At 38.0% G+C, this 27,537-nt stretch overlaps 1 protein-coding gene across 1 annotated transcript in view; it reads left to right on the top strand.

The window, feature by feature from the left end:
* The window catches only part of ntn1a (netrin 1a), a 159,271-nt gene that overhangs the window by 81,710 nt on the left and 50,024 nt on the right, over window positions 1-27,537 (top strand). Inside the window, exons 4-5 of the mRNA XM_052032819.1 lie at window positions 21,354-21,503; window positions 23,547-23,600. Coding sequence (XP_051888779.1) covers window positions 21,354-21,503; window positions 23,547-23,600 — 204 coding nt within the window. The remainder of the gene's footprint in view (window positions 1-21,353; window positions 21,504-23,546; window positions 23,601-27,537) is intronic.

The following is a 27,537-nucleotide window of genomic DNA, read 5'->3' as shown; positions in this document are numbered from 1 at the left end:
ATATTTGAGTCCTATAAACTTGGGTTCTTTGATGATGTAACAAAGGGAGCTGATGAATGCATTATAGCAGGTGGTGTACTTTGGGGCTTTCAAAAGGCACATGATAAAGTATCTTATAACAAACATTTGGAATCTAGAACTACTTTTGCCTAGAATTTTGAACTCAGTCATTCTAAGTCTACTGGATAATCACTTCCACCCATTGTACTCTGGCTTTGGAATTGTCAGATGTGTGTCAGATGCAATTTAATGCAAATAAGTGTAAAAAACCTCGGGGGAACACCAATCGTACTTTTTAGCATAGAGTTCAAAAGTAGACAAATCTGGAGTTTTTCCTACACAAATAGTAGAAGTTGACGGGGTAAGTTCACAAGCCAATCAACAAAGAATATCTGGCTTATTTGATAATTAAATCTGGAATCCTGGAATTCATGCTAAATCTGTCCAAATTAATGGTTAGAACTCAGTAGGAATACTGTGTAGAAATCTGGCCACCACATTCCAGGAAGAATTCCAAGATCCTGGAGAGGATACCAAGGATGATGATTTTTATTTGTTATGTGGAGATTTTGAAAGATCTGTGAGTGGCCTCCCTAGTTAGAGAAGGTTGTAAGGAAAGCTAATGAAGGTTTTCAAAATGTTGAGTGGTTTAGACAGCAAGTGGAGAGAAACTGTTCCTCTGGCAATTGAGTCAGGAACTAAAGCACACAAATCAGCAAAAGAACTAAAGGAGAAGTGTCTTCACACACAGCGTTATTAACATAAGGAGCACACTACTAAAAGGTATTGTAGAATTAGATTGCATGCCCTTGATAATAGCTAATTTTGTGGGTTTTGGGGAAAACTGGTTGGGGGCTGGTTAAGGAGGAGGGTGGGGTGGGGTGAAGGGTTGTTTGGTGAATAGTGCAGCATGGACTAAATCAGAACTTCTTTCAAAATGGCAGTACTAGGCAATCGGCTGAATAGTGTCTGTACTTCTGTGACATTGTTCATGGATACCAAAAAGAAATGAATCACATTTTTATTTTGTGAAAAGCACAATAGAGATGGTCGGAGGGAAATGAAGGTACTATCGGTTGTTATATTGAGATCATCTCATTTATCTGCAGCACCTGTGACTCAATGTATGATCAGTAATTTTGGGCACAAAATTACAAGAATGATTGAAAATATTGTTTTGTCCCTTATGTTGAAATGACCTTTTTCTTTCCATTCTTGATAAAATGGTCTGTTTTGAGTCAATTGGAAACAGGAATGTGGCACCAGTTTTAAAAGACCATTCTCACTTTATTGAGTAGCATTCGTGCAAGCTAAATTTCTGAACACCCAACAACAATGCCCTGAATGTAGGTTCTGCCACGATAAGTTCATGCAGCATGAACTTTGGTAATTTGCTTATTTTTTTTTCTACTCCCTCCCATAGTTTACCTCAAAGTTAAGACATTGAAGTGCTGTGCAATCTCTGGCATGATCATTTTTTTTCCTAGACTTCTTAATGTGATAAAATGGTCCTCAGTTGCTAAATGCAAGATATGGTGGAAAGCTATGTAGTTCAAAAGGATCCCATATTCTATCTCTGTAATGATCTTATTCAAGGCTGCAATTGACCTTGGTGCTTTAGGCTAAAGTAAGGGGGAAAGAAATCAATGTTCCCTCTGCTGATCACTATCCAGTCCCTCCTGCTGGAAGGTATGCATGTAGTAAAATCAAAAAATCTGAATAACGTTAAAATACAGTCTGAAGACCATTTGCAAAAGAAGCTTTTGCTATTAAGATTTTTAACATACCTCAAAGCCCTAATAAGAAATTCCCATTCGTGTCTGGATCAAACCCTTCTACAGAGTCTGTAGTGAATGGAATGTCCGTGGTTTGTGTGTTTATCCCTGCCAATGTAAAAAAAATTAAGCCTTTGAGTCTGTGTTATGTTTATAGTTTGAATATCAAAACCAGCTGAGTTATAAAGTGTCACTTTTGAGGAATCCTATAATTTGATGCTGTAAGCATGAGGTGTTCTTACTTCGAAGACCATATTCCATCCAAGTATCAAATTAGTTAAGATTAAGTGTAATACAATTAATCTGAGCTATTGTAAGTGGACAATATTTATTTTGAAAGTTACCAATCTGATAGATCTGCAATTTTATATAAAGTATGTAATAACAAAACCAATTCTCCTCAAGTATATATGCTGGTAATTGTGACTGGGGGTTCTCTATTTTAATAGTATTTCTAGTATAGTGAAAGTTTAAATGTTTTTGAAGTATCTTCATCAAGGTCAAGCTGGGGAGAAATTTAGACATAAACATTAGGAACACCTGCATGATTACTCAAATCTTCCTCTTGTGATACCTTTCCAAAGGTGATCACAACAACAAAAATCTGAATGTCTCTTTACATTGTAATTCTAACATATAAAGAAAGGATGGGTAACAGCTAGGAAGCTTAAGTCTCTGGTTGTTCCTAAACCAAGAGAAAGGAAAATTGTTGTCATTTTAGTTTTACTGGTTTTGCCACTTTCAATTTAATGTTTATTAAAACAAAATAAAATTTAAAACTGATGTGCATACCACATTGTCATACAAGCCAGAGAACATTCACATAGCACGACAAAAGAAACTAAAATCTCTGCAACAGGAAGAAAGTAGATGAATAATGAAAATTATAAACAATGATTTTATTCAACCGGCAATGGGCCATAAGTAACATTGTGACTCATCATGAAATTTGCAGCTAAAGTGAATAGAGCTGTATCATAATCTAATTGCATCCCTCCAGAGTTTAGGGTGATCGTCTTACAGCCTCCGATTACGCAGAATTGTACTATTGAGGCTCACGGTTTTACAAATGATCAAATTAATGGCGTATGTAGAGCATGATTTTAGAGATAGAAATGGGGATTAATGAATAATTTATACAATTGATTAACAAGCTGTCATCATTTTCAGCAAATCGTTTACAAGAGCAGAATGGCATAATCATAAACTTAAAATTTTGTCTTTGTTAATGTTCTGTTCTCAGAATCTTTATCACAGACATTTCAGCTTTCAATCTTCTAATATCCAAACCTTTCTTGACTTGCTTCTGTTGGTTGGTAACTTTGTCCCATAATTACTGTACAAAACCTCTGCATATAACCATGCAATGCCAAAGGAATGCTGCACTGGCATAATTTAACCACAAAACATAGCAGACTGGTGTTTCATCCACTGATGTTTGTGGGCTCTTACCATGCAAAAAATGGCAACTGTGCCTGTGGCTACTGCTGTTTTGTATAACTTTCAATTAGATTTCGGGTCCTGGACGTTAACCTTTCTTAAACTGAACAAATTGTAAAAACTTGTTCTGTCAAGCCATTTAAAAAGAAGTACAGGTACATTAATCACAGTTTTGTTTTCACTTTAACACTGGAAAGTGCCTTGCCTTTAATTCTCAATTAGCGAGCACTTTGGCTTTAATTTAGATGGTCCAATGCCAATTGCTTTGCCTTTTCCAATGGTTCAATGAGAACACTGAGAGAAATTAGAAACAGGATCTCGAGGGACTTGGATCGGTCTGAGGGTCCTAGGCAACATTACAGCCAGGGTTTCAAGAAACCATGCCAGGCCAGATTTGGCTCACAGGCAGCATTGTAAATTTTGTACTTTGGAAGTTCACTTTTTTTTCTTACCAGTTAAAGCACAGGGTTGAGGATGAATGCTTCAGAGGAAAAAAATTGAGGCGGGGCAAGGGTATACAGCAAAGTGGACTACTAGAGTTGCTTTTAACGATGAAGTCTGTGGGACCAGGAATGGGCACTGGTAATATGGCAACAAATAGGTCTGTGACAAAATGACAGCTGGGGCAGGTCGGACAATGTGGCGGCCAAGAGTGGGTTTGAGGATGGTGTGGGATTCATGGCAAGGTGGATGGATCTTGGACAAATCTGAGAATGGATTTGTCCCACAGGAGTTAGTGAACAAAATTTAATTTTATTTTCTTTTAATGTCTGCAGTTCTTTTTTTTTAGGACATGCATTTAATGTCCCCAACAAAAGATGCATTCAAATACAATTGAGTTAATGGAGCATATTAACTCCCATTAATTGATAACCCTAGTTATAATCAATAAATTAAAACTAAAACTAATCAGTATCCTTCTGGGTTCATTGCTAAGGGAGTTTAGAACTGACCAGTGGGGGCTTTAGTGCATACAGCTGTACCATTGAGTATTTGACTCTGAACTATGGAATGGCAGAAGGTTGTATTTGTGAATAAAGTGGTAACTTTTCTTCTCATTTTTATTGATCTAGTCTTCTGAAAGAAATTGGCTTTGGGCTGCACTTGGTATAAGACAGTTGTAAGACCGATATACAGTCTTAAAGATTGCGTACTGAGACTCCCCATCATAAAAGTGTCAAACTTGTGAGATATTCTGTGAAGTTTAGTTGTTTCCACAAATAAGGAAAGCAAAGTTAAATCAGGTTCCTCTTGCTGTGATAAATGTAAGAGATGGCTGTGCACTGATTTGGGTTCAGTTTATTTCCTAATCTGGAGAAGGTACAGAGCAGAAGGAAACAAGAGAAAGGAAAGAGAACAAAGTAGGTTACCTTTCGCTCAACCCTAATAATAACCTTTAAACATATGAAAAGATCTGAAAATAAAACCGCATCAATGGCACAGATTGAATTTTTTTTACTGTTCAAAACAACTTCTAAGTAACTGTGCCAGAATTTAATTATTTCACCTGAGGCATTTGTTTAAAAGATGACAATTGAGCTCAGGCGTGGAGGTTTGTTCAGCTTCACTGGCAATGAAAACATTTTCTTGAAAAAAATGTTTGGTGCACGTGCAGACAGACTGTTTGGTTCTCACATAAAGAGACAACTCATTTATACAACACAGTATCTGTTAACCGTGAACAAAATAGTTTCTGTATAGAAATGCAAAAACAAACTCATTTTGGAAGGTGAAAAGAAATGTGATATTGAGTATTTTGTGAGGAGGCAAAATGGTCATGGCATATCACTTGAGAAATGACTTGTCACACCATGTGACAAGACATCACTGAACCTTTCATGCTGAAATTTTTATTGCTAACACCTTCATTTCTTTGAAGAGCAATCTGTTGGGGTCTGTAAAACTTAGAACCAACATTTGCTAATCAGCAACAATGAATCCAACACCAACTTACATTTCAAACATATTTGAATGTTCATACCACCAAGGATAATGAGAGCTTTATGGATAGAATATTTTGTGAAATTGAAAGTTGCTTTCATTTCTAATGTCGTATTACCAGGCACATGTATGATTCTGTTCATTGACTGCAGACTATTGGATATGTTCTATCTGGAGAAAATATCAAAATGTGTCAGTGCTTTACAGAAGGTGGCCCATTTGCCAGGTTTGCTCAGGTTGTGATATAATTATTGGAAATGTAACATGTAGTAAAGATGATGGAAAAGCTGCCTAGAAATTGTTCTACTTTTAGTTCATTCTTTGTTGCCTCTCAAACTGTTTGAACATCTGATTTAAATTTAATGTCCTTTGTGTTATTTATTGCAAATCTAATTTTTATGTCAAAATATAATTTTAAAGAACAAAATGCAAATACATAGCTCCCTTTTTATAACATACTACAGGAGATCCTAACATTTTGTCCATTGTACTGAAAGCAATAGAATAGGAATGGCTGTCATAACTTAGTGTAGGTCGAAACAAGGAAAAGTTCAGAACGTAAACTCCAGTAATCCTATAATCAGAGTGGTCATCCTGACCAAGCAGTGTAGAATGAATTAAGGTTTTTGTTGTGTTCATTTTCAACTGCAAATGAATAACTTTGAATCAGCCTTGGTTGCACTGGCCACAATATTGCCTTCTCACACAGATGAATTTACTTGGAAAATGCAATTTCAGATTTCTTCAACTGCTTACTTAATTATGTGAATAAACCAGAAGTAGAACCAGCATTCTGAGAATTAAATGCAAATATCATGGCCAAACCACAATGCGACTGAAGTGCATAGATGTATTGTTGCTCACAGCAAAAATAATCACGAACACAAAGATTTTCCTCTTCTTATCCAAGAGATGTTGAGACCAATTTTTATACTTCAAATGCTCCAGTTACTTCAGTATAGACCATAACTCTGGTACTTGGTTTGCTTATTTTTATGGCTATGCTAACCTGTGGGATATCTTTTAAGGATAGTCTATGTGTTTCTCTATTTCATCTGGATTATACTTTGACATATTGTGACCTCCTTATTCTCCCTCCAAAATCTACTACTTCACAATTATCTTCACTGAAGTTCATTTGCCAATTATTTCCCCAAAGTTTATTAATTGTAATATATTGTTGTAAGTTTGTTAATATCCTTCTATAACTTGCTGTAGTTCTCCGCACTATTGACTGTCTTCTCCCCAGTATCCTCCTCACTCAATTTGAAATTCTGTTTCTGATTCTCGAGTCTAAGAGAATACAAGTGATATATAACCACGTTCTGCAATGTAAGTGTAAATTGGGAACAACAGTGCTCCCAGCATTCATCCCTCTGGAACACCATTGCCCACCACCTTCTTCCATTGCAAATAACCATCCTTCACTACCATTCTCTACTGTCTTATTTGCGACCAGCTAATATTGTTAATCTCTACATTCTACACATATTTGAAGAATAAGAGGATAACTAGCGTGAGGGGAGGACTGATCAGGGACAAAAGAGGAAATGTGCCTGGAGTCGGAAGAGGTAGGGGAGGTCCTTAATGAACACTTTGGTTCAGTACTCACCAGAGAGAGAGACCTTGACGTTTGTGAGGATGGCGTACAACAGGCTGATATGTTAGGGCATGTCGATGTGAGGAAAGAGGATGTGCTGGAACTTTTGAAAAACATTAGGATAGATAAGTCACCAGAGCCAGATGGGATATATCCAAGGTTAATACGGGAAGCGAGGGAAGAGATTGCTGCACCTTTGGTGATGAACTTTGCGTCCTCACTGGCCACAGGAGTAGTCCCAGATGATTGGAGGGTGGCAAATGTTGTTCCTTTGTTTAAGAAAGGGAATAGGGATAACCCTGGGAATTATAGACCAGTGAGTCTTACTTCAGTGGTGGGCAAATTACTGGAGAAGATTCTTAGAGAAAGAATTTAAGGGCATTTGGAGAAGCATAGGCTGATTAGGGACAGTCAGCATGGCTTTGTGAGGGGCAGGTCGTGCCTCACGAGCCTAATTGAATGCTTTGAGAACGTAACAAAGCACATTGATGAACGTAGAGCAGTGGACGTGATGTACATGGATTTTACTAAGGCCTTTGATAAGGTTCCTCATGGAAGGCTTATTCAGAAAGTCAGGAGGCGTGGGATCCAGGGAAACTTGGCTGTGTGGATTCAGAATTGGCTCATCCATAGAAGACAGAGGGTGGTGGTAGATGGAATGTATTCTGCCTGGAGGTCAGTGACCAGTGGTGTTCCACAGGTATCTGTTCTGGGACCCCTGCTCTTTGTGATTTTTATAAATGACTTGGATGAGGATGTGGAAGGGTGGGTTAGTAAGTTTGCTGCTGATACGAAGGTTGATGGTGTAGTGGATAGTGTAGCTGTAGATTAGAACAGGATATTGATAGAATGCAGACCTGGGCTGAGAAGTGGCAGATGGAGTTCAATCCAGAAAAGTGTGAAGTGATACACTTCGGGAGATCGAATTTGAAGGCAGAATACAAGGTTAATGGCAGGACTCTTAGCAGTGTGGAGGAACAGATAGATCCCTCAAGGTTGCCACGCAGGTCGATAGGGTTGTTCAGAAGGCATATGGAGTGTTGGCCTTCATTATCCGGGTATTGAGTTCAAGAGCCGCGAGGTGATGTTGCAGCTCTATAGAACTCTGGTTAGACCACACTTGGAGTCTTGTGTTCAGTTCTGGTCACCTCATTATAGGAAGGATGTGGAAGCTTTAGAGAGGTTGCAGAGGAGATTTACCAGGATGTTGCCTGGATTGGAGAGCATGTCTTATGAGGATAGGTTGAGTGAGCTAGGGCTTTTCTCTTTGGCGAGAAGGAGGATGAGAGGTGATTTGATAGAGGTGTACAAGATGATAAGAGGCATAGATCAAGTGGACAGTCAGAGATGTTTTCCCAGGGCAACAGTGGCTAACACGTGGGGACATAATTTTTTTTTACACAGAGAGTGGTGGGAACGTGGAACGCACTGCCTGCAGAGGTTGTGGGGGCAGATGCATTAAGGACATTTAAGAGACTCTTAGATAGACACATGAATGATAGAGAAATGGGAGGCTATGTGGGAGGGAAGGGTTAGATAGATCTTAGAGCAGGATGAAATGTCGGCACATAATTGTGGGCTGAAGGGCCTGTACTGTGTTCTACGTTTTATTATGGGTACCTGTTTGAAACTTTTTTCATAGTCTAGATAAATTATATCTACTATGTTACTATTGTCTGCTCTCATTGTTACTTCTTTAAAAATACCATTAACATTGGCCAAGCAAGATTTTCCCTTTGGAAATCTATGTTATTCATTATTATACTTTTTTACAATTATACTGCTATTATTAGTATAATTATATTATTATACTATTCTCTCCTATAGTAAGGATTCCATGATATTTCTTATCATCAATATTAAACTAACTGGTCTTGGCCATGTTCTATTTCCCTTCTTGAAGGCAGTACAACTGATTGCTGATTTAAATAGGGCAGCAGAATTATCGCCGTAGATGCTAATTGTTGGTAATTGGTTTATAGTTGTCACATGTTCTTAAAGGGGGAAAAATAACAGCCTCTGTTCTAGCTGCTGACTAGTTTCCATTGGCCCCACTGGAAGTTGTTCATCTATGTTTTCAAGTGGGATGATATCTAGTAACCATAAACTGTGACCATAGTATTAGTTAACAATGTGAACAGAATAATAATGAAAAAGAACAGAGTGGTAGATTGGAGAAAAACTGATTCTGAGAGACTTAAAAAAAAACTTGAAAAAGTAATGCGCAATAGTATTGGCAAACTATGATATTTAACAGTAATGTGGAACACTAAAAACTGTTCAATAAAAACAAAGAAAAGTATGTCCCACTAAAAAAACAAGAACAAACTAAAGACCAATGAAATGCCAGTGATAAATAAAGGCCTGGAGGAAAATTGAAGGTTAGGAATAGGACAAAGCACATGATGAACAAAGAGAAAGCAGACATTAATTGCAGCATTGCATATATATTAAATAAATATTTGTATTTAATTTTACCAGGAAGACACCTAGATGGACTTGACATGAGAAAATGGGATTTAAAATGATAGAATCAAAAGAGGAGAAAGGCTAAATAGAATAACCAAATTTCAAACACCTTGGTCTGGAGGTGGTATCCATGCATTTCTAATAAGTCTGGGGAACGATAACTAAGGCATTATTTGCACAAATCTAATAATTTGTTTGAGATAGCAGTCATGTCAGACGTTTGGTGGACAGCTCACACTGTACATACATCAAAGAAGGAAGATAGAATATATCTGGGGGCACTGAGCATTCAGATTCATTATAAGATTATAGTGGAATTCCTACAAATGATGAAAATATAAAGTCATATGGACCACATATTATCAAATAAATGTAATGGATCAACATAGCTTTGCTTGACCATCCTTAATATTTTTTGAAGGGGTAAATGAGGATAGGCACGAGTATTGTAGTTGATGTAATATACAAAGGTGCCAATTTTTTTGGCACCAGTAAGTTACTCACACTCACTGCTCAACTGCCCCCAGGCTTGCATTTATGTTAAGGATACTTTCTATGGAAAATCATGAAAATGTTTTAAAAATGAAAAAAAAGCACTTTAAATTTTAACTCTCTCCCTCACAGTTATTCCTTTCCATACAAATAAGTCACGGAACCTGTGACAGGTCTAAACTAGAGTGTGTGCAGCAGGCAAGTGCAGCAAGCAAGTTCCCCCACTAAGGAAAAGCAAGTTAGTTGGAGAGGTGTCAAGAGACAGAACTTAGTTGCCAATCAACATCTTTTGGGAACTTCAGGACATCCACATTCGTGCATGACTGTGGCAGAGTCCAAAGATTCCTGAGACTTGCATTGGGAAGCCCCAGAGGTTTCCAAATGACCTTGTATAAAGTATCACATTGTAGGTTAATGGACATAGTCAAAACTGCAGAGCAAATTGGCTGAAAGAAAGCTGTGAATAGAGTAACAGAAGGTAGGGTGTGGGGTATAGCAAGGATTATTTGTTCCAAGTTTATTTAGTGCATTTGATTTTGGAGGCAAAAATCACAAACCACTAATAGTTGCAGCATAGATCAATACAAGAGTAACAAGGGCAAGCTAATCACTTTTTATTTCTAGAAGAATAAAATGAAAAGTTGAGGTTATGCAAAACTTTACTAAACCTTGGATAGAGCCCAGTTCGGTTGCCCTAAACAGAAGAGAGGGCTAAAAAGATTTAAAGGGTGGTATCAGAAATAAAAGTTAGTAGCTTTTTATATGAAAGATTGGACAAGCTTATATGAATGAGCAGAATTGCCATCCATCAACCTAGGGTCATAGAGTTATACAGCCCTTTAACCCAACAAGTCCATGCCGATCAGGTAGTCCTTTTTGCCTGCAGTTGACCCATGTCCCTTTAAATCTTTCCTATCCACCCCTCAGCCTCCTGTGTTCCTGGAAGAAAAGCCCCAACTTATCCAGACTCTCCTGAGAATTCAAGCCCTCCAGTCCCAGGAACAACTTTGTGAATCTTATTTGCAACCTTTCCAGCTTAATAACGTCCTTCCTATTAGCTAGGCCACCACAACTGCACTCAACACTCCAAGTGTTATCTCACCAACATCTTGTACCGTTGTAACATGACATTCCAACTCTTGTACTCAATGCCTTGACTGATGATGGCAAGCTTGCCATACACCTTCACCACCTTGTCTATCTGTGTCACCACTTTCAGGGAACTATGTAGTTGTAGCCCTGGTCTCTCTGTTCTATAGCACTCACCAGGGTCATGCCAAGTCCTGCCCTGGTTTAGCTTCCCACTTCATACTTGTCGAGTTAAGTTACATCTGCCATTACTTGGCCCACTTTCCCAGTTGATCTAGAACCTGTTATAATCTTAGATAACTTTCTTCACTGTCCACTATACCACCAATTTTGATTTCATCTGCAAACTTCCTAGCCATGTCAACTACATTCTCATCCCAATCATTAATATAGATGACAGACAACTGTGGACCCAGCACCGATCCCTGAGGCACACCAATGGTCACAGGCCTCCAATCTGAAAACAACCCTCCTCTACCACCTTCTGACTCTTACCACCAAGCCAACTTTGTGTCTAATTGGCCAGCTTACCCAGATTCCCATGTGATCTAACCTTCTGGGCTAGCCTACCATGTGGGACTAGCCTTGCTAAAGTCCATGTAGGCAACATTTACTGCCTTGCCCTCATCAATCCTCTTGTCACCTCTTTAACAAAAACTGAATAAAATTCATGAGACACAATTTCCCACACAGAAAGCCATGCTGACTATCCCCAATTATTCTTTGTCTTTCCAAATGCAGGTAGATCCTGTCTCTCAGAATCCCCTCCAGTAAACTTTCCACCATTGATGTTAAGGTCACTGATCTGTAGTTCCCTGACTTGTCCTTGCAGCTCTTCTTAAATAAAGGCACCACATTAGCCACCCTCCAGATTTCTGGTACCTCACCCATGGCTAATAAATATCTCAGCCAGGGCCCCAGAAATTTCTTCTCTACCTTCCCACAATGTCCTAGAATACACTTGGTCAGGCCCCAGGGATAGTTTGGAGTGTTAATATCAAAAGTACTTTCATTTTGGCCAGCCATTATCTACCTTGTTTGGTACCACATTTCCCTGTATACACAGGACCATCCGTTTTGCACTTCTGTCCAAGTCAAATGGCTATGATAAAGTGCCCCTACATTCCGTAAAGCTCCATAATATATTCTCAAAGGCCATTAGGAATGGGCATAAAGAGCTAGCTCTGCCAGCCTGCCCACATCCGAATAAAAATAACCTCCCAAGATTTTAATTTCTTTGTGCCTCTATGTTCCTTGTCAATGTTGAGCACCACATTCAACATTGACTTCCCTTAACAATTTCAATCTGTGCAAATATTTAACCTAGATACTTTTCTTTTATGTTTTAGTCTGTTATGTACATAGCTTGTGTAATGCAGCAATCAAATGAATCGGGGGTGATGATTTACAAAATAATAAACCATATCCATAAGCTTTTGACATGATGAATTGCAACGCTATGTTCACAGTGAACTTGCTCTACTTTCTTGCTTATTTTCAGTACAATTAAATACATCAATACTTTCACAATGGAATTAATTGAAGAAAACTTAAAAATGTAGGTTGAAATTTCAGAAATTATTACAGATTGTTCCAATATTTTGATTATTTTAGACTGTCCCAGTTAATTTCAGTGGAATTGAGTTCTGATGATGAATGTATCCAGATAACTTCTGCCCCACTGCTGCCAATCAAAGACATGCAGTCTATTTCTGCAACGTAATTATTCATTTTGAATTGATGAAAAGGCTTTTTTGATAAAAGCTCCTACACGTCATAAAGACAATGTGCCACATTACTTTTCAAAAAGGTCAGCATGGACCAAACCACATGAGAGATGCAAATAACTATATGCAAGAATATTTCAAATTTATTGAAGTTGTGTAGAATGGTTTCCAATGTCATCTGTGATGCAAAATAAACCTAGTCCACTTCATGAATTTAGTGACCAGTTCAATACAAAGTGCTGGGCTAATTTTCCTGTAAAATGTGCCATTTGCTAGTGCCCTTAACTGTCCTGATAGAAACCTTTTACTTCACTTCTCAATTTATTTGAGGGAAGCTATTGCTCTAGATTGCAATGTCGTTGCATCTCTATGAATACTGCATATTCACTCCAAACAAACTATAAATTCACTGCAAATCGTAATTCAAAGGTATGAGAAAGCTTAGGTCCCAAACCAATACTGTATTGGGTTTCTCCATTTAACATCTAATTGGCTTTTGACATGCGGTTGCTTAAAATGATAGAGATAGCAAAACAGCCAACTATTGTGATTTGCAATAGTTTTTTTGTCCCTAAAAATACTTGTTTTTGTCCCTAAAAATCCTTTGTCACTGAGGCCTCTGCTGTTCTTTGCGGAAGATGCAAACACTTTTGAGCCTTGTTCAAGGCTTTTCTTTAATGAAGGCCTTGATTTATTACCATGATGTAAAACTGAGACCTATTGATGGTTCCCATGGTGGAAAACTATTGATCAGAACCCCCTCAACAAAGTGTGCAGAAAGGAACATATTTAAAAAAAAGGAATGAGTCATTCACTAAGCCCTTGTTCAAACACTTGATAATTGAATTATAATTGGCTCTATACAAAGCTTAACTATACGAGTCATCAAGTACACCCACCCAAGACTGTAACATTGAAGTGAAGAGACAGATCCAGAGATCAGAAACAAGGTGACTTGGATGAAGTACCAGATGATAAAAACATTTCAGCCAAAATACTTCATTCAAGAATGATGCAAGTTCAAAAAAAAGAGTATGTCATGAAGTACACACAAGGCCCACCAGCATCTGAGAAAACTAGCAAAAAAGCTGGTTAATATTTCTAATGGAGCTCTAGCATAATGTTATTACAGCACCAGTGACCTGGGTTCATTCTGGCTGCTGTCTGTAAGGAGTTCGTACGTTCACTCCATGTGACTGCATGGGTTTCTTCCTGGTGCTCCAGTTTCCTCCCACATTCCAAAAAGACATATGGGTTAGGAGTTGTGGATATGTTATATTGGCGCCGGAAGAGTGGCGACACTTGCAGGATGCCCCCAGAACACTCTACGCAAAGATGCATTTCACTGTGTGTTTCGATATACATGTGACTAATAAAGATATCTTATCTGAATGTTAGAAAATAACCCCCAAATCATAGTTCCCACTGCAATATGGTAATAATGGTCCATATAAATGGGATCACCAACTAAACACTGTTGGGTCATGAAGCTAAGATGATTAGCTTGTATACTTGATTATTAGCGATACTTAAGCAAAATTAGAAATAAAGCAAAAATATTCTTCCACCTGTAGCCCATAACCAATCAATCTGAACTTCTGCAGCCTTCCACTTTGAATCTGAATTTGTACTTTGTACGTGTAAGTAACTCCACCCCCATCTCCCAAAAATTATGAGTGCATGCCTTTGCTGTAGCCATATTTCTTCCTCCTTGGACCCACCCACCTCCTCCCCCTTCACCAGGTTGGTACATTTCAGCATCTGAATAATCACTTGCATATTGCATGCACCAGGACTCTTCCAGCTGTCATATCACGTCAAAGCCAAAGATAAAATGAAAACCAGTAGATTCAGTCAGAACAGATTAAAATTAAGTTAACAAAAAAGCACCACATTGAAAAATTCACTTAATGTCAGGCTTAATAATGGAGCAATACACAATATTGTTTTAATTATACATGGAGATATTAGTCTTTGAAGGATTTTCTGATTATGCAATAAAACAATGCGAGTTGTTTTAAAAAGGCACACTGTAGGTTGGGTCCCAGGATTAAACCCAATGTGCATACAATTTTCAATTAAATAAAACCATCTGTTGGAATAATTACCATTGCTTCATGATGTGTTATGACCATTATAACAATCTGATAAATACTTTTCCAATCAGATACCATGGTCATTTTCTATTGAAAGTCTAAGGAACTATGTTGTTTTTAATGATACAAATCACCAGCAGTGTCCACTGATAACAGAGAAAGAGCTTCAGGCAAAAGAATGAGAGACATGAGCATTACTCATAACTCGACATCGTTTTTACTCTGTGTTCTGAAAAAACAGATTCCATCTTTTTTTAATACTCTTATTTTTATGGACCCTGTTAAAAAAAATTAACAAGCTGTTTGGATTATTGGAAAAGCTTCAGACTGTTGATGTGGTGGAGAATTTTTTTCTTAATGATTTCTTTCATGTTCGGTAAATCTTGGTTTTAATTATAATAATTGAGCAAAAGGCTGTTGCCAAGATTAGGCATATTGTTTTGTTTATAAAGGTATGCTTCTTTCATGAAAAACTAGGCAGCATATAAATAGCCAAGGGAGGTTAATATAATTGTTGTTGACTTCAGCTAGTTTACCTTCGTGTGAAACACTTTTGGGATAAGTTGACGGTGTGTTTGTCTGAACAATGCGTCATCTGAATGTAAAGACAGAAGGGATTCTAAAGAACGCTACTGCTATCATTTAGCTTAGGAGGAAATGATTGAACACTTTGACCACTAAAATTCTTCCTTAGCTTTAAAAGCATACACCTTCCTGCTTTGTAACAACATCTGCAACACCAATTTCATGCTGTTTATACTAAGTGTTATGAAGATAATGAAGATGAATGCAGCTAGGCATGAATGCTTTTTGAGATTATATTATTCTTAGCTTTCCAGCAACAGTAACATTTTCTCTATTATTGTGCAAAAGTACACAACCCTCAAACCATTTACAAAAGGGCACTTCCCTCCTCTTTGCTACATGTAGTTTTTTCCTCCTGTCACCATACTCTCTTCCTCCTTCTAACACAGTATTTGTTATATGCCTGCCCATCACCATTTGCTCCATATTCAGATAAACATTCCTTTTATTTCTGCAGCTTTACTTGGTTTCTTGATTTTCTGCATAATATAATTTAAAATATCTTTATATTTATGCCTTGTCTCTGCTCACTTATAGAAGTATTGCAAGGAAAAAAATAAGACTTGTAGATATAAAAAAATTAGAAACTTCTTCAGTCTTTAAAACATTGGCAATTCTCATTGTCATACCAGAAATCAGATGGCACAATATTTGAACCAAATGCATATTAAGTTGTGCTTCCTTATAAAGACTAAACAATTCCACAACTTTAAAACAGCAGAGTGAGGAACAGTAGACCTTTGGATTAAACAGATTAAACAGTGACTATTATCACATCTTTTCTAGCCTGAAACACAGTGATTCAATATTCTTACTCCATTTGTCCATGGAAGTATTACATTGCAAAAAGGAAATCATGGCTAGGAATAGAGTCTATTGGATAAATTCATAAAGTATGTTACCCACAAAGTACAAAAGAAATTACTTACAAATACAGTAAGATGGACAGAAAAATATAAATTGACCCACTGTGTCTTATTCATTGCATGTGTTTATAACTGAACTATTTGATCCCCAAAGCTCCTTGTCTATCATGTACCATGTAATCTCCTGGCAAAGGTAAATCATCAGATTTAGTTGAAAAACATTGTGTCCTTCCTGGGATTGAAAAGTTTGGGTAAATTCCTTTTTGATCCCCTCAGCAATCCAAGCACGTTTCATCATTTGGTATAACTTTTCTAGCTCCCTTTCAGGTATTGGCAGTGAACTTACACCCACTGAATATAGCTGAAAGCTGTTGCAAAGATAATAAGTACACTCTCGGAAATGACATCTAATCTAGTTCTAGGGTTATACAATTTGTCCAATTTTGTGCAAAATGTCCTTTCATTCTTCCTAGCTTATCTAGTATAAATAATCTTTTCAGATGTGTACAGTTTGGTCCTTTCATCACTGTAATTGCTTCATTCAAGTTTCCCTGGAGCCTGTGTTTTCCAGGGTGAAAGGACCCCAACTTTCTGGTTTACCATGATAATTAAGGGCCTTTTCTGAATCTTCATTCTGGGCTTCTATTTCTCCCCGATTCTTGCCAAGAAAACCAACACAAATTATAAATTTTAACTAGGAAATGCCAATGCAACTACCAGAAACCAGTCCAAATTTGTAATACCGTGACTGAAATAGTTTTTCTTATATTTTCAATGACATAAAGTTTCCCCAGATTCCATTCTTTGTTTTGACTCCTTGGTTGCTCTTGTTATTCTAAGTTAAGTTAATTACCTTCCACATTGTCTGAGAAAATGGCTCTTATTTGGATGTCAGATTTATTTTGTCTTTAGAAGCTCACGGGCACAAACAGCAATGGGTCTGTCCACCAACCATCATTCTTGATTTCTAAATGTTTTGTGAGCTAGGTTGGTTCTCACCCACAGGGTCTTACAGGAATAAGTATCACCAAACTAATTGACTATATTGGTGGACAACCAATGGTGGAACTACTAATCCTGCTCAATAATCTACCCAGAAGCATTATTCATTTCAATCTTATACAAAACATCTGGGAGATACAATGCACTTTTAAAATTCATTTTCTGTGCTTTAAAAAACTGTATGCAAAATAATAAGATGCCTGTTTTCACATAGAAGAGTGTGACAGTAGGCTTTTCAATGTAGCTTGAATAATTCATAGTTAAAATTCTACAATAAGAGAAGAGGATGCTGCATCATACAGAGAAAACTGACAAAGTGGGACAAGCTTGTAGTACTTGATTGTATCTTCAATATGCCAATTCTGCTGAACACAGCTCTATCTGCTTTTCCATAATGTAAAACAGCAATTAATATTTAATCTGGAAATGTATTCTTTTTTATAATAGGGTGGGAAATAAGTCATGGATACAGAATAAATAATCTTTGTCCTGTCTAGCATCTCCAAGTTTTCTAATCGTATTTCTAGCATATGATAGAAGTACCAATTGGATGTTTTTAAAGGAGATGGTAATGTTTAGTGGTACCATATATCTAATTTTCTGTCAATACAACTTCCATTATATTTAGTTACAATCATTCCCACATGACAGCAGATTGCTGGTGAATGGAGAAAAGTAGTAAGATCAGCAGAAATATTTCTGCACCCATTTTTAATTTTTGCTTTCTGTGCACGTTAATTTATCATTTGCCTTTCTCCCTACCCTAAGCTACCTTCCTTGCCCAATACAGTATAGGGCACGCTAGGATCATTCTCAATGGAGTATTTCCTTTTGGCTTTTTGAAGGAAGAATAGAGCATGGCTGGTCTGGTGAGGCTGTCCCTCAATTATATTTGAACACGAGTGGTTCCTCATGCATTTGTCTGAGAGGCTATTGCCCTTCATATCAACTTATGAAAGTCACTGACACCTTGGCAAGAATGATGAACATGCATATGATATTGGTACAATAATAGTTATGATCAAAGCCCATCACACATGTAGGTATCAATGCTTCTTATAATTATGCTAATCTTCATTCTCAATATATGTCCTCTTAAGCCTGACTTAGTATTCCTCCTACAAAGGCAACTGGAAGGTTCAATGTAGTTGGTGACATTTTGGAGATATATGACTCTCAAGAATGAGGTGACCCTTGTCTTTTAGCAACTATGGCTGGTTTGGTTTGCTTCATACCTGCCAGCGGTGAAGGCAACAGAGAGCAGATATGAGGGCATGCAAATGTACCATCGTGTGAGGTAGCAACATCATAGGAGTACATTCTTGCCTTTTCCACTGAAACTGGGCATTTGTTTTATGGCCTTGACCTGCGATAAAGTGATTTTAATGTTATCAATTTATGCTGGATGTGATACTTCATAGCATTCCAGCACCCATCACTAATAAGCTTGAAGAGGTGGTCTTTCCAAGATATTTAAAACATTAGTCTGAATAATCCAAGGAAGAAGAGCATACCACACTTGAGGCCTGTACCATGGGTTAAACTGTGATGACCTGGAAAATGCCATTGCTCCAGGAGGTCAACAGAATTGCAGAGAATATTTGTCAGAGCATTAAAGCTGCAGGTCATGACTTCCTTAAATATATCTGCAAGGAAAAAAAGTTAGGAAGAGTTTCCTCAGGAAATGTAGCTTCTGCAGTAGAATGAGTGAAATGGCCTACTTAATTAATGATGGCAGTATTAGACCAGAGAACTGTGGTATCTGCGGGCTCTTTAATGTTGCTTGTTTACCAGGGCAAATATAGAGGGAAAGCTATCAACATAACATCTTTTATTGAAGAACCATCACCTCTCAATTAACTGCAGTGACCACACCAATGTATCAGAAGTCATACCACGTGGTAGAGTGCTTAAGGGACATTCATATACATTACAAGATTGCCAGCATTAATTGTTTGCTGGCACAAGACTTCCTACTTTGTCATCTTTGATATCTGCCTTTTCCCATTTCAAGATCTGCAAATGGCTTCCTCAAAGGGATGAGATGTTGCTATTTTAGGTTTCTGTCAACTGTTGTCATTCTCCCTCAGCTATTGTGGGGCGTCTCTCAGTTTGTAGAATTAATGTGATAAAGTAAGGGTAACCTTTCATTCTTTTGACACAGGAAAAACCCAGCTATCAGCATGCAGATCAAAATAGATTTTCTCACACATGCATGAACAAGCATTTGCATTCCATACAAAGCATTGGTGGGAGTATACATGTAAGAATGTGAATGAAAGAACATTTCCAGGTGAGGTATGAAAGGATGCCTTGTTAATCTGTAGATGTGATGGTGAGCTAATTAAGCAATTTAATGTAGTAGGAGGAGATGGTTGTATATTGCAAACTTGCTTCATACAACAGACTTTAGGAAGCTGTGTCTGGCCCATTCTACCCCGCTTGATCCTTGGTCCTGTCAGTAAACCTTTCACAGCAAGGTCATGTGGCACACTGGTGAATTGAACACTTCCATACTCTATCTGGCCTCGCTTTCCAGCTCTAAAAGAGCAAGTTAAAAATCATGGATGTTTATATCTCCTGCAGTGTTCAAATAAAGGAAGAACAGCTCGAATTAATGCCAGTGCTAATGAATGGATGGAAGTCACGTCCTCCGCTATTGCAAGGCAGAGGAAATTAAAGCTCTAATCAGTGAAGGATCCAAAATCCTTCCTGTCTAGGACTCTGGTGGTCAGCATTATCACTGTTTTCCAAATGCTCTGGACTAAACCTTTTACCACTCTCGAATCATGACAAAAGTGAAAAAGGAGAGAACACAGTGATAATTTTTAATTATGATGTGCAGGAAAGTTTTCACATTCTTAGGTTAAGATCAATGAGAGTGGCAGACTAAAGCATTTGCACTATCGATTTTACTCAGCTTTCAACTACAAATCAAAATGCTACTGCAGTACAAAATCCTAATTCTCCAAGCAACCAGAAAAGAGTGGAGGAAGAATAACACTATTGACTTGACTGCACTGAGCTCCCTTTCCCACAATCCTTTTATTACATTGCCTCCCCCATTTATCATTTTTATTGCAAGGTTGTAATTAAATAACAATTGATCATTTCAACTGTTCTCATTAAGTAACTTTAAGCATAGATTAATGTCAAAAGCTCCCATTCATGAGTATTATTTTAAATGGAAAATAATTTAAATGAAAAGCCCATATATTACAAAGTCTTTGTCTACATTTTAATTGTACCGTATATTGCTATTAAATATAGGTTTACAGTGCAAAGACTGTCAAGTTGCTTTACTATGAAAAAGTTTATATTGTCTACCTCATCTTAGATCATTGTTTATTGCAAACTACATATGTTAACCGACAGCTGAATGTATGTAGCAATGATCGAATAGCAGTAAATGCATTTCTTGATATCAGAAACCTTTGAGTATTGCTCTAGGTTAAATGACAAATACTGTTTTGAAATTAAGAATTTCTTATTCTTGAAGAGCCTAGAGACTTGGAGAGCATCATCAAATTCCTCTGTACACTATTTAACAGAAGCTTTATGCTGTTTGAAATAAATGGATTAATGTTTGCATTTAAATGCCAGACAGAGGAAAGTGATATGCTGTTATAATACTACATAACATAATTTCCAAGTGGTATTCCTATTCTTTACAGGTTTCTTTGTTCTATTGGTAAAATTAAAGTATAGTCTAATTATAAATGAAAAGATATAGCCTAGTTTTACTAAAATAAGATAAAAGGACAGCATTTAATACTTGTATCAACTCATAGCCAGTGGGTTTCATGACCCGTATACTTTAAAGGTTTTTATTCCATTGTGATCTATTGTACCACATTTTCTTTCCCTATCTAATCAAGATCATTTATTTATTCAGAATTATTTAAACATGTGTTGTAACTGTCCATGTTCTTAATGATCTTTGAACTTCTTTGAATGTGGACGGCGACTAATCATTGTCTAAATGACACTTTGTAACTTTAATTACCTTGTGTTTGTGCCAATGTTTTTAGAAACCTTGTTGCTGTTTAAATATTTCACAGCTATTCAAGTAATGTTCTCTGAAAGAGGAGATTGGGCATTTGGCATGATTTTAAAACCAAGGTCACAAGCAGCAATTGCAGAAGTTACATCACTACCTCTGTGAATCTCTGTTCTTTATTCTCTCTGTTTTGAATCTTTATTTACTCTGAAGCTCTGTTGTTGTTGGTATATGTTGCCTATCCTTACCCATTGTTGTATGTTCCTCACAGCATGCGATTGCCATCCGGTGGGTGCTGCTGGCAAAACCTGTAACCAAACCACAGGTCAATGTCCCTGTAAAGATGGTGTGACTGGCATCACGTGCAACAGATGTGCAAAAGGTTATCAGCAAAGCCGATCTCCCATTGCCCCTTGCATAAGTACGTGACTAATCTTTCTGTCCCTCTGAGTAGAAGTAGTTTTATAGCATGGTCTGAAATGAAATTTGATTACGTCTAACAATGAGCTTGAAATGATTGGATCCAAATAAGCAATTCTTGCATTGCTGAAGAATTCACAGATATAAGGTCTTCCTTAGAAGGAACAGTAATATAACGAATTCTTTAGTAACCAATAGCTGAAGTGTTCTTATTATACAATGACTTTCTATTACCTCAACTAGTTCAACTGTCTCTCAAATTCTAGCATACGGCAATAATTGGGAATATAGTAGTAGATTTCTGCTGCATTGCCCTGACAATGCAATTTTTTTCCTGACCTCAAAAATATGCATCCTGTGTGAATGCTCCTTGGAATGCTGGCTTTCTCATGGCCTCTTATTGCTAAATTAACCACAAATCTCGGGGAAATTTTCTGTCAGGAGGAGAAAAGTTTGACTGCAATTCCAGCAATTAATGTGGTCAATAAAGAAATATTCTATTCTTCAATCCCCTCCTCACTCAATATCTAGTCACATTTAGTGGTAGGAATGCATCATAGTCAAAGTTATGAACTTGCTACAACCACCTTTGTTTTAGTTGTGTAATCAGTTGGCAGGAAACAGATCTCCAACTTTATGGTACTTCACAAACCTACAAGTAAATGAGGAAATTCCCCATGCAGAACCCATCCTGACTGTTCAGTACTGAATGCACTTCATGATGTGCAATACTGAGCCACACAGAGAGGGAAGGTTATCAGGGGAGTACTAGCTTCAGTCTCAATATGTTTGACCTCAACATTCCAAAACAATTGTTCATCCAAGAAAGGTGTTGTGTGGATCACTGTTGGGGACAAAATCTTCCTTTGCCTAATGGATACTAATTAAAGTCACCATCCAGGCTTGCATTCAAAATTTGGCCATGCACAGGCCCATGTCTATCCCACGGAACTGTACCGCACGTAAATAACTCCTTTCAAAATGATGGACAAGAAAAAAATAAGGCAGTTTAGCTAAAAGGGTGCTTGAACTTAAAAAGTAATGGAATTGCTAGTTAAGACTTCAAATGCTCAAAAATCTGAATGAACACACTGCCTCTAAACCAACTCCTTTTATGACAGCTGAAGGACATCTTCATTACTTTTCCCTGCGGTGAATTAACCCGTGTTTTGTAGAGCTGAAAGCACAATTCCTATTTTGACCCTGTGCTCCTACATCAAGATAAAATGGATAAGGTTTTATATTTTGATATAAATTTTAGCTAAGCTGGATTGTTTTAGGTCCTAAACCTTGCAAGAAATTCATTTACACCATATCAGCTGTACCTTGTTCAGGAATATGATTGCATATAAATCAACTGAAATGCACTTCTGCCAAGATATGCATAGATAAAATAATTATGATTGATCTCGATTAGCTTAAAAGCATAAATGCTTACAGGGTCAGACAATGGCAAGCATAATGTGACACCTGTTTCTATAAGACTTGATTCTTCACTCACCTTTTAAACATCCGCATTTTATTGCTTTGGTGAATTACATCATGCAATTGCCTAATATTTCTATGTTTGTTCTGGTATACTGTGTGTCTCTGATAGAGTCAGAACCTGATCTCTTACTGACTTTAGGTGTGACCCTATTGCTGATATTTCATCCTTGCTGTCTACTTGCCTTCAAGTGTACAAGAACTCAACTGAAATAAAAGGATCTTAAGAGTTTGATCTCACCTCTTTTGATGAGCAGTGATCTTTCATGCATGACCAATCTCAATGCTGACTTTCTGCCAGAAAGGTGTAGGTTTGAAAGAATCAAGTCTTGTTGGAGATGATATTCCCAATTTGTTGTTATTCAGCAGAAACTCCTATGAATGGAGACCAAATACAAGTGCTGTAAATAAGCATTTCAGCCTAACAATGCCCACATGCTGTGTAGAGTTGTGGAAAAGCTCATTGACAACACAAATGCTTTTCACATTTACATTTTCATTGCTCCTGTCAATAATATACTAATGTTTCACTGCTGTTGCCTGTATTTCTTTCCCACAGAAATTCCAGTGGTCCCACCTACCACTGCTGCCAGCAGCACAGAGGAATCTGCCGGTAAGACCATTCATATTATCCTTCGCGCACATGGGGGCCAAATCGAGCTGGATTTGGCTTGTTGCCCGGAATTGTCGGGCTGGTGTCCCAGTCCACCCACGTGTACCTGGATAAGACTTGGCAGGCCAAATTAGCTGAGGCCCCTTTCCCAGTGAGGTATGGCAAGACCTCAACAGAAAGAGGTCTGAGTTGGTGTATTGCTAGAACCCCACCCGTAAATATACAGACAGCCTCTATCAAATCCATTGGGGTTTTGAAACAGATTTTATATGCCTCTGATATTCAGAAACATTTTAAAGAAGATTGCATTGCATAATATTAAAAATATAAAGTTATTGAAAAAGATATACCAAAACCAAAATCAATTAAAATATATTAAACACAAAGAAGTAATTAAAAAATATTGAAAAACAAGTAAATAGCAGATCTTGTGTACTCTTCCTATCTAATTCACAGGGCCAGGAAATGTTTTTTTTTAAATGAATGGGGTCAGCATTCCTCTTCCAGGTCTGAATTCACCAGTATTTTTTCTTGGGATGGATGGGAGAGGCAAATTGCCCATTTGTATCCCAGGAGGATCAAGCTTCCCCACTGGACTCTGCATAGAGTCCAGTGACAGAGAGGAGTGACTCATGCTGGGGATACAGGGATAATTAGTGCTTTCAAAAGTGATATCCATTTGTCTTCATTGGCAAGGTTATCAAGGGATATGGAGCTGAGGAAGGTGAAAGCAGATGAGTCACCACAGATCAGCCACAATCAAATTGAATGGCTAAGCAGGCTTGAGCGGCTGAATGTTGCTGTGTTGAATGTTGTGCTGCAGGGTGTAGAAAGAACTGGCAAAGGCAAAGAATGAATATTAGTTATAGAGCCTGCTTTTTGTTAATCTATATGAAAGAAAAATGTCCATGCCTTGTACCAATGTGCAATATCTGTTGCACAAGTTTCTCTTTTTGAGCTCAACTACTAAGAATCTACCGCTTTTATTAAAACACTTAATTGAAGGCTTAAGGAAAATATTATAAGTGCCCCTAAAACATAATCAGTTATGATGTAATCCACCTTACAGCTGGATAACAGAAACCATTAATGTGGGAGATGCCAGCACATTTTGTTTCTATGAATACAATAAAAAAGATAAAATATCTATTTCACAGATTTAATATTCCTTTTTGGACAATGTCCTTGCAAAGTGCAATAATTTACAGACTATGTGGTTCATTATTGAAATTTGCTAAATAATATTAATGAATAACACTATTTCAATAATACAAGGGCAGACACTAGTTGCACAAGCCTGTAGCTACAGCCTTCAGTTGTTCAGAGGCTGAAAGTATATTGAGCAAAGTGTTAGATGTTATTGGTTTCCATTTCAACACTGAAAAAGGCTTCCTAGCATACAATAAAAATTGACACAATTTGTCTTCTGCTGGGGACTCCTCCTCACCAGATACTCAACATTAGACACAGACATTGAACTACTCAGCCTGAGAATGAAGATCCTGAAGAGGCAGATGCTGTCGAAATTGCAAGGTTGCAAATCAATCCTCCAAAAAGCGCTGAGTGAGATTTCTATACAACAACAGTTATGCTCCTTGAAGTTCACAAGCTCACTCGCACTCACTTTCTCTCCCTCTTTCACTACTTTTGTTCTTGACAATTACCATTCTTAATCTCTCAAAAATACTTCACATACACAACAGTATTGGGCAGGAACTAGGGAAAGTAGATTGGGTGTGGCCATTTGGGGATAAATCCACAGACATGTTGGAGTCATTTCAAGGCCAGCTGGTTAGAGTTCAGGACCAGCATGTTCCTGTGAGGATGAAAGACAAGGATGGCAAGGTTCAGGTACCTCAGGTACATGAGATATTGTAAATTCAGTCAAAAAGAAAAAGGAGGCATATGTAAGATATAGCAAGCTGAATTTGGACATGGCCCTCGACGAAGATAAAGGAAGCAGGAAAGACTTGAACACGGAATCAGGCCAGCTAAAAGGGACCATGACGTGTCCTTGGCAAGTAGGATCAAGGAGAATCCCAAGGCATTTTATGTATATATTAAGAGCAAGGAGGGAAAGGGTAGGTCCACTCAAGGACAGAGGATGGAATTTCTGTGTGGAGCCTGAGGAAGTGGTCGAGGTCCTTAATGAAGATATAAGAGACTGCAGCTATGGAATCTGTAGCAACAAATAAATAACCACCTACATTTTCTCCAGCATCTTGTTTGTTGCTACATAAGTCCTTAATGAGTACTTCGCACTGATATTCATCAAGGAGAAGGACATGGATGATGGTAAGTTCAGGGAGGGGTATGTTGATATTCTAGGGCACATTGATATTAAGAAGGATGCAATGTTGGGTCTCCTGAGAAACTTTAAGGTGGATAAGACCCCAGGGCCTGATGGAATGTATTCCAAGGTACTGAGAGTGGTAAGAGAAGAGATGGCTGAGATCCCAGAGGACTGGAGAATCGCCAATGTTGTTCCTTTGTTTAAGAACGGTAACAGGGATAAGCCAAGAAATTATAGGTCAGTCTTACATCAGTGGCAGGGAAATTATTGCAGTAGATTCTTCGGAATGTGATTTATTCGCATTTGGAAAAGCATGGATTTACTGGGGACAGTCAGCATGGTTTTGTGTAGGAGAGGTATCATCTCACAAATTTGACTGAGTTTTTTTGAGGGGGTGATGAAGGTGATTCATGGGGGTTGGGCAGTGGATGTTGTCTACATGGACTTTAGTACGGCATTTGACAAGTCCCTCATGATAGGCTGGTCAGAAGATTCAGTTGCATGGGATCTAAGATGAGTTGATAAGTTGGAAACAAATTGGTTTGGTCATAGAGTAGTGGTGGAGTGGAGTTTCTCTGATGGGAGGTCTGTGACAAGTGACGTTCTTCAAGGAGCAGTGCTAGAACCTCTGTTTTTGTAATGTATATTAATGATTTGGATGAAAATGTAGGTGATCTGATTTGTAAGTTTGTAGGCAATATAAGAGTTTTTGGAGTTGTGGATACTGAGGAAAGGCTGTCAAATGAAACAGCAGGATTACAGATCTGTCGGAAAGTTCAGCACAGAAATGGCAGATGGAGCTTAATCCGGACAAGTGTGAGGTGATGCATTTCGGGAGGTCATGTGCAAGAGGAAAGTATTCAGTAAATGGCAGACCCTTAGGACCATTGATGTACAGAGGGATATAGGGGTGCAAATCCATAGCTCCCTGAAAGTGGCGACACAAATGGATAGGGTAGTAAAGAAGGTATGCTTGCCTTCATTGGTCGGGGCATTGAGTATAAAATTTGGGAAGTCATGTTGCAACTGTAAAAAAGAAATTTGGTAGGCCACATTTGGGGCATTGTGTGCAGTTCTGGTCACCACACTATAGGAAGGATCTGGAGGCTTTGGAGAAGGTGAGAGGCTTACCATCCTTCCCCTCCAAGAGGCAGGGGAAGAATGGTAGAGTGAAGGAACTGTGTTTGACGAGACTTAGAATATCTTGTCAAGAGCAAGAAAGAAGCTTACCTAAGGTTTGGAAAGCATGGATTAGACAGGGCTCTGGAGAGTTACAAGGTAGCCAGGAGGGAGCTTAAAAATGGACTTAGGAGAGCTAGAAGGGGGCATGAGAAGGCTTTGGCAAGTAGGATTAAGGAAAACCCCAAGGTGTTCCACATGTGTGTGAAGAATAGGAGGATGACTAGAGTGAGGATAGGACTGATCAGGGATAACAGAGGAAACATGTGTCTGGAGTTGTAAGAGGTAGGAGAGGTCCTTAATGAATACTTTGCTTCAGTATACACCAGTGAGAGAGACCTCGCATTTGTGAGGATGGCATACAACAGACTAATATGCTAGGGCATGTCGGCATAAGCAAAGAGGATGTGCTGGAACTTTTGAAAAACATTAGGATAGATAAGTCACTGGGGCCAGATGGGATAT

This window comes from Pristis pectinata, chromosome 18 (genome assembly GCF_009764475.1).
Source record: "Pristis pectinata isolate sPriPec2 chromosome 18, sPriPec2.1.pri, whole genome shotgun sequence".
Classification (NCBI taxonomy): Eukaryota; Metazoa; Chordata; class Chondrichthyes; order Rhinopristiformes; family Pristidae; genus Pristis; species Pristis pectinata.
Note: the sequence above shows the minus strand (reverse complement) of the source record. Positions and strands in the feature narration are given on the sequence as shown.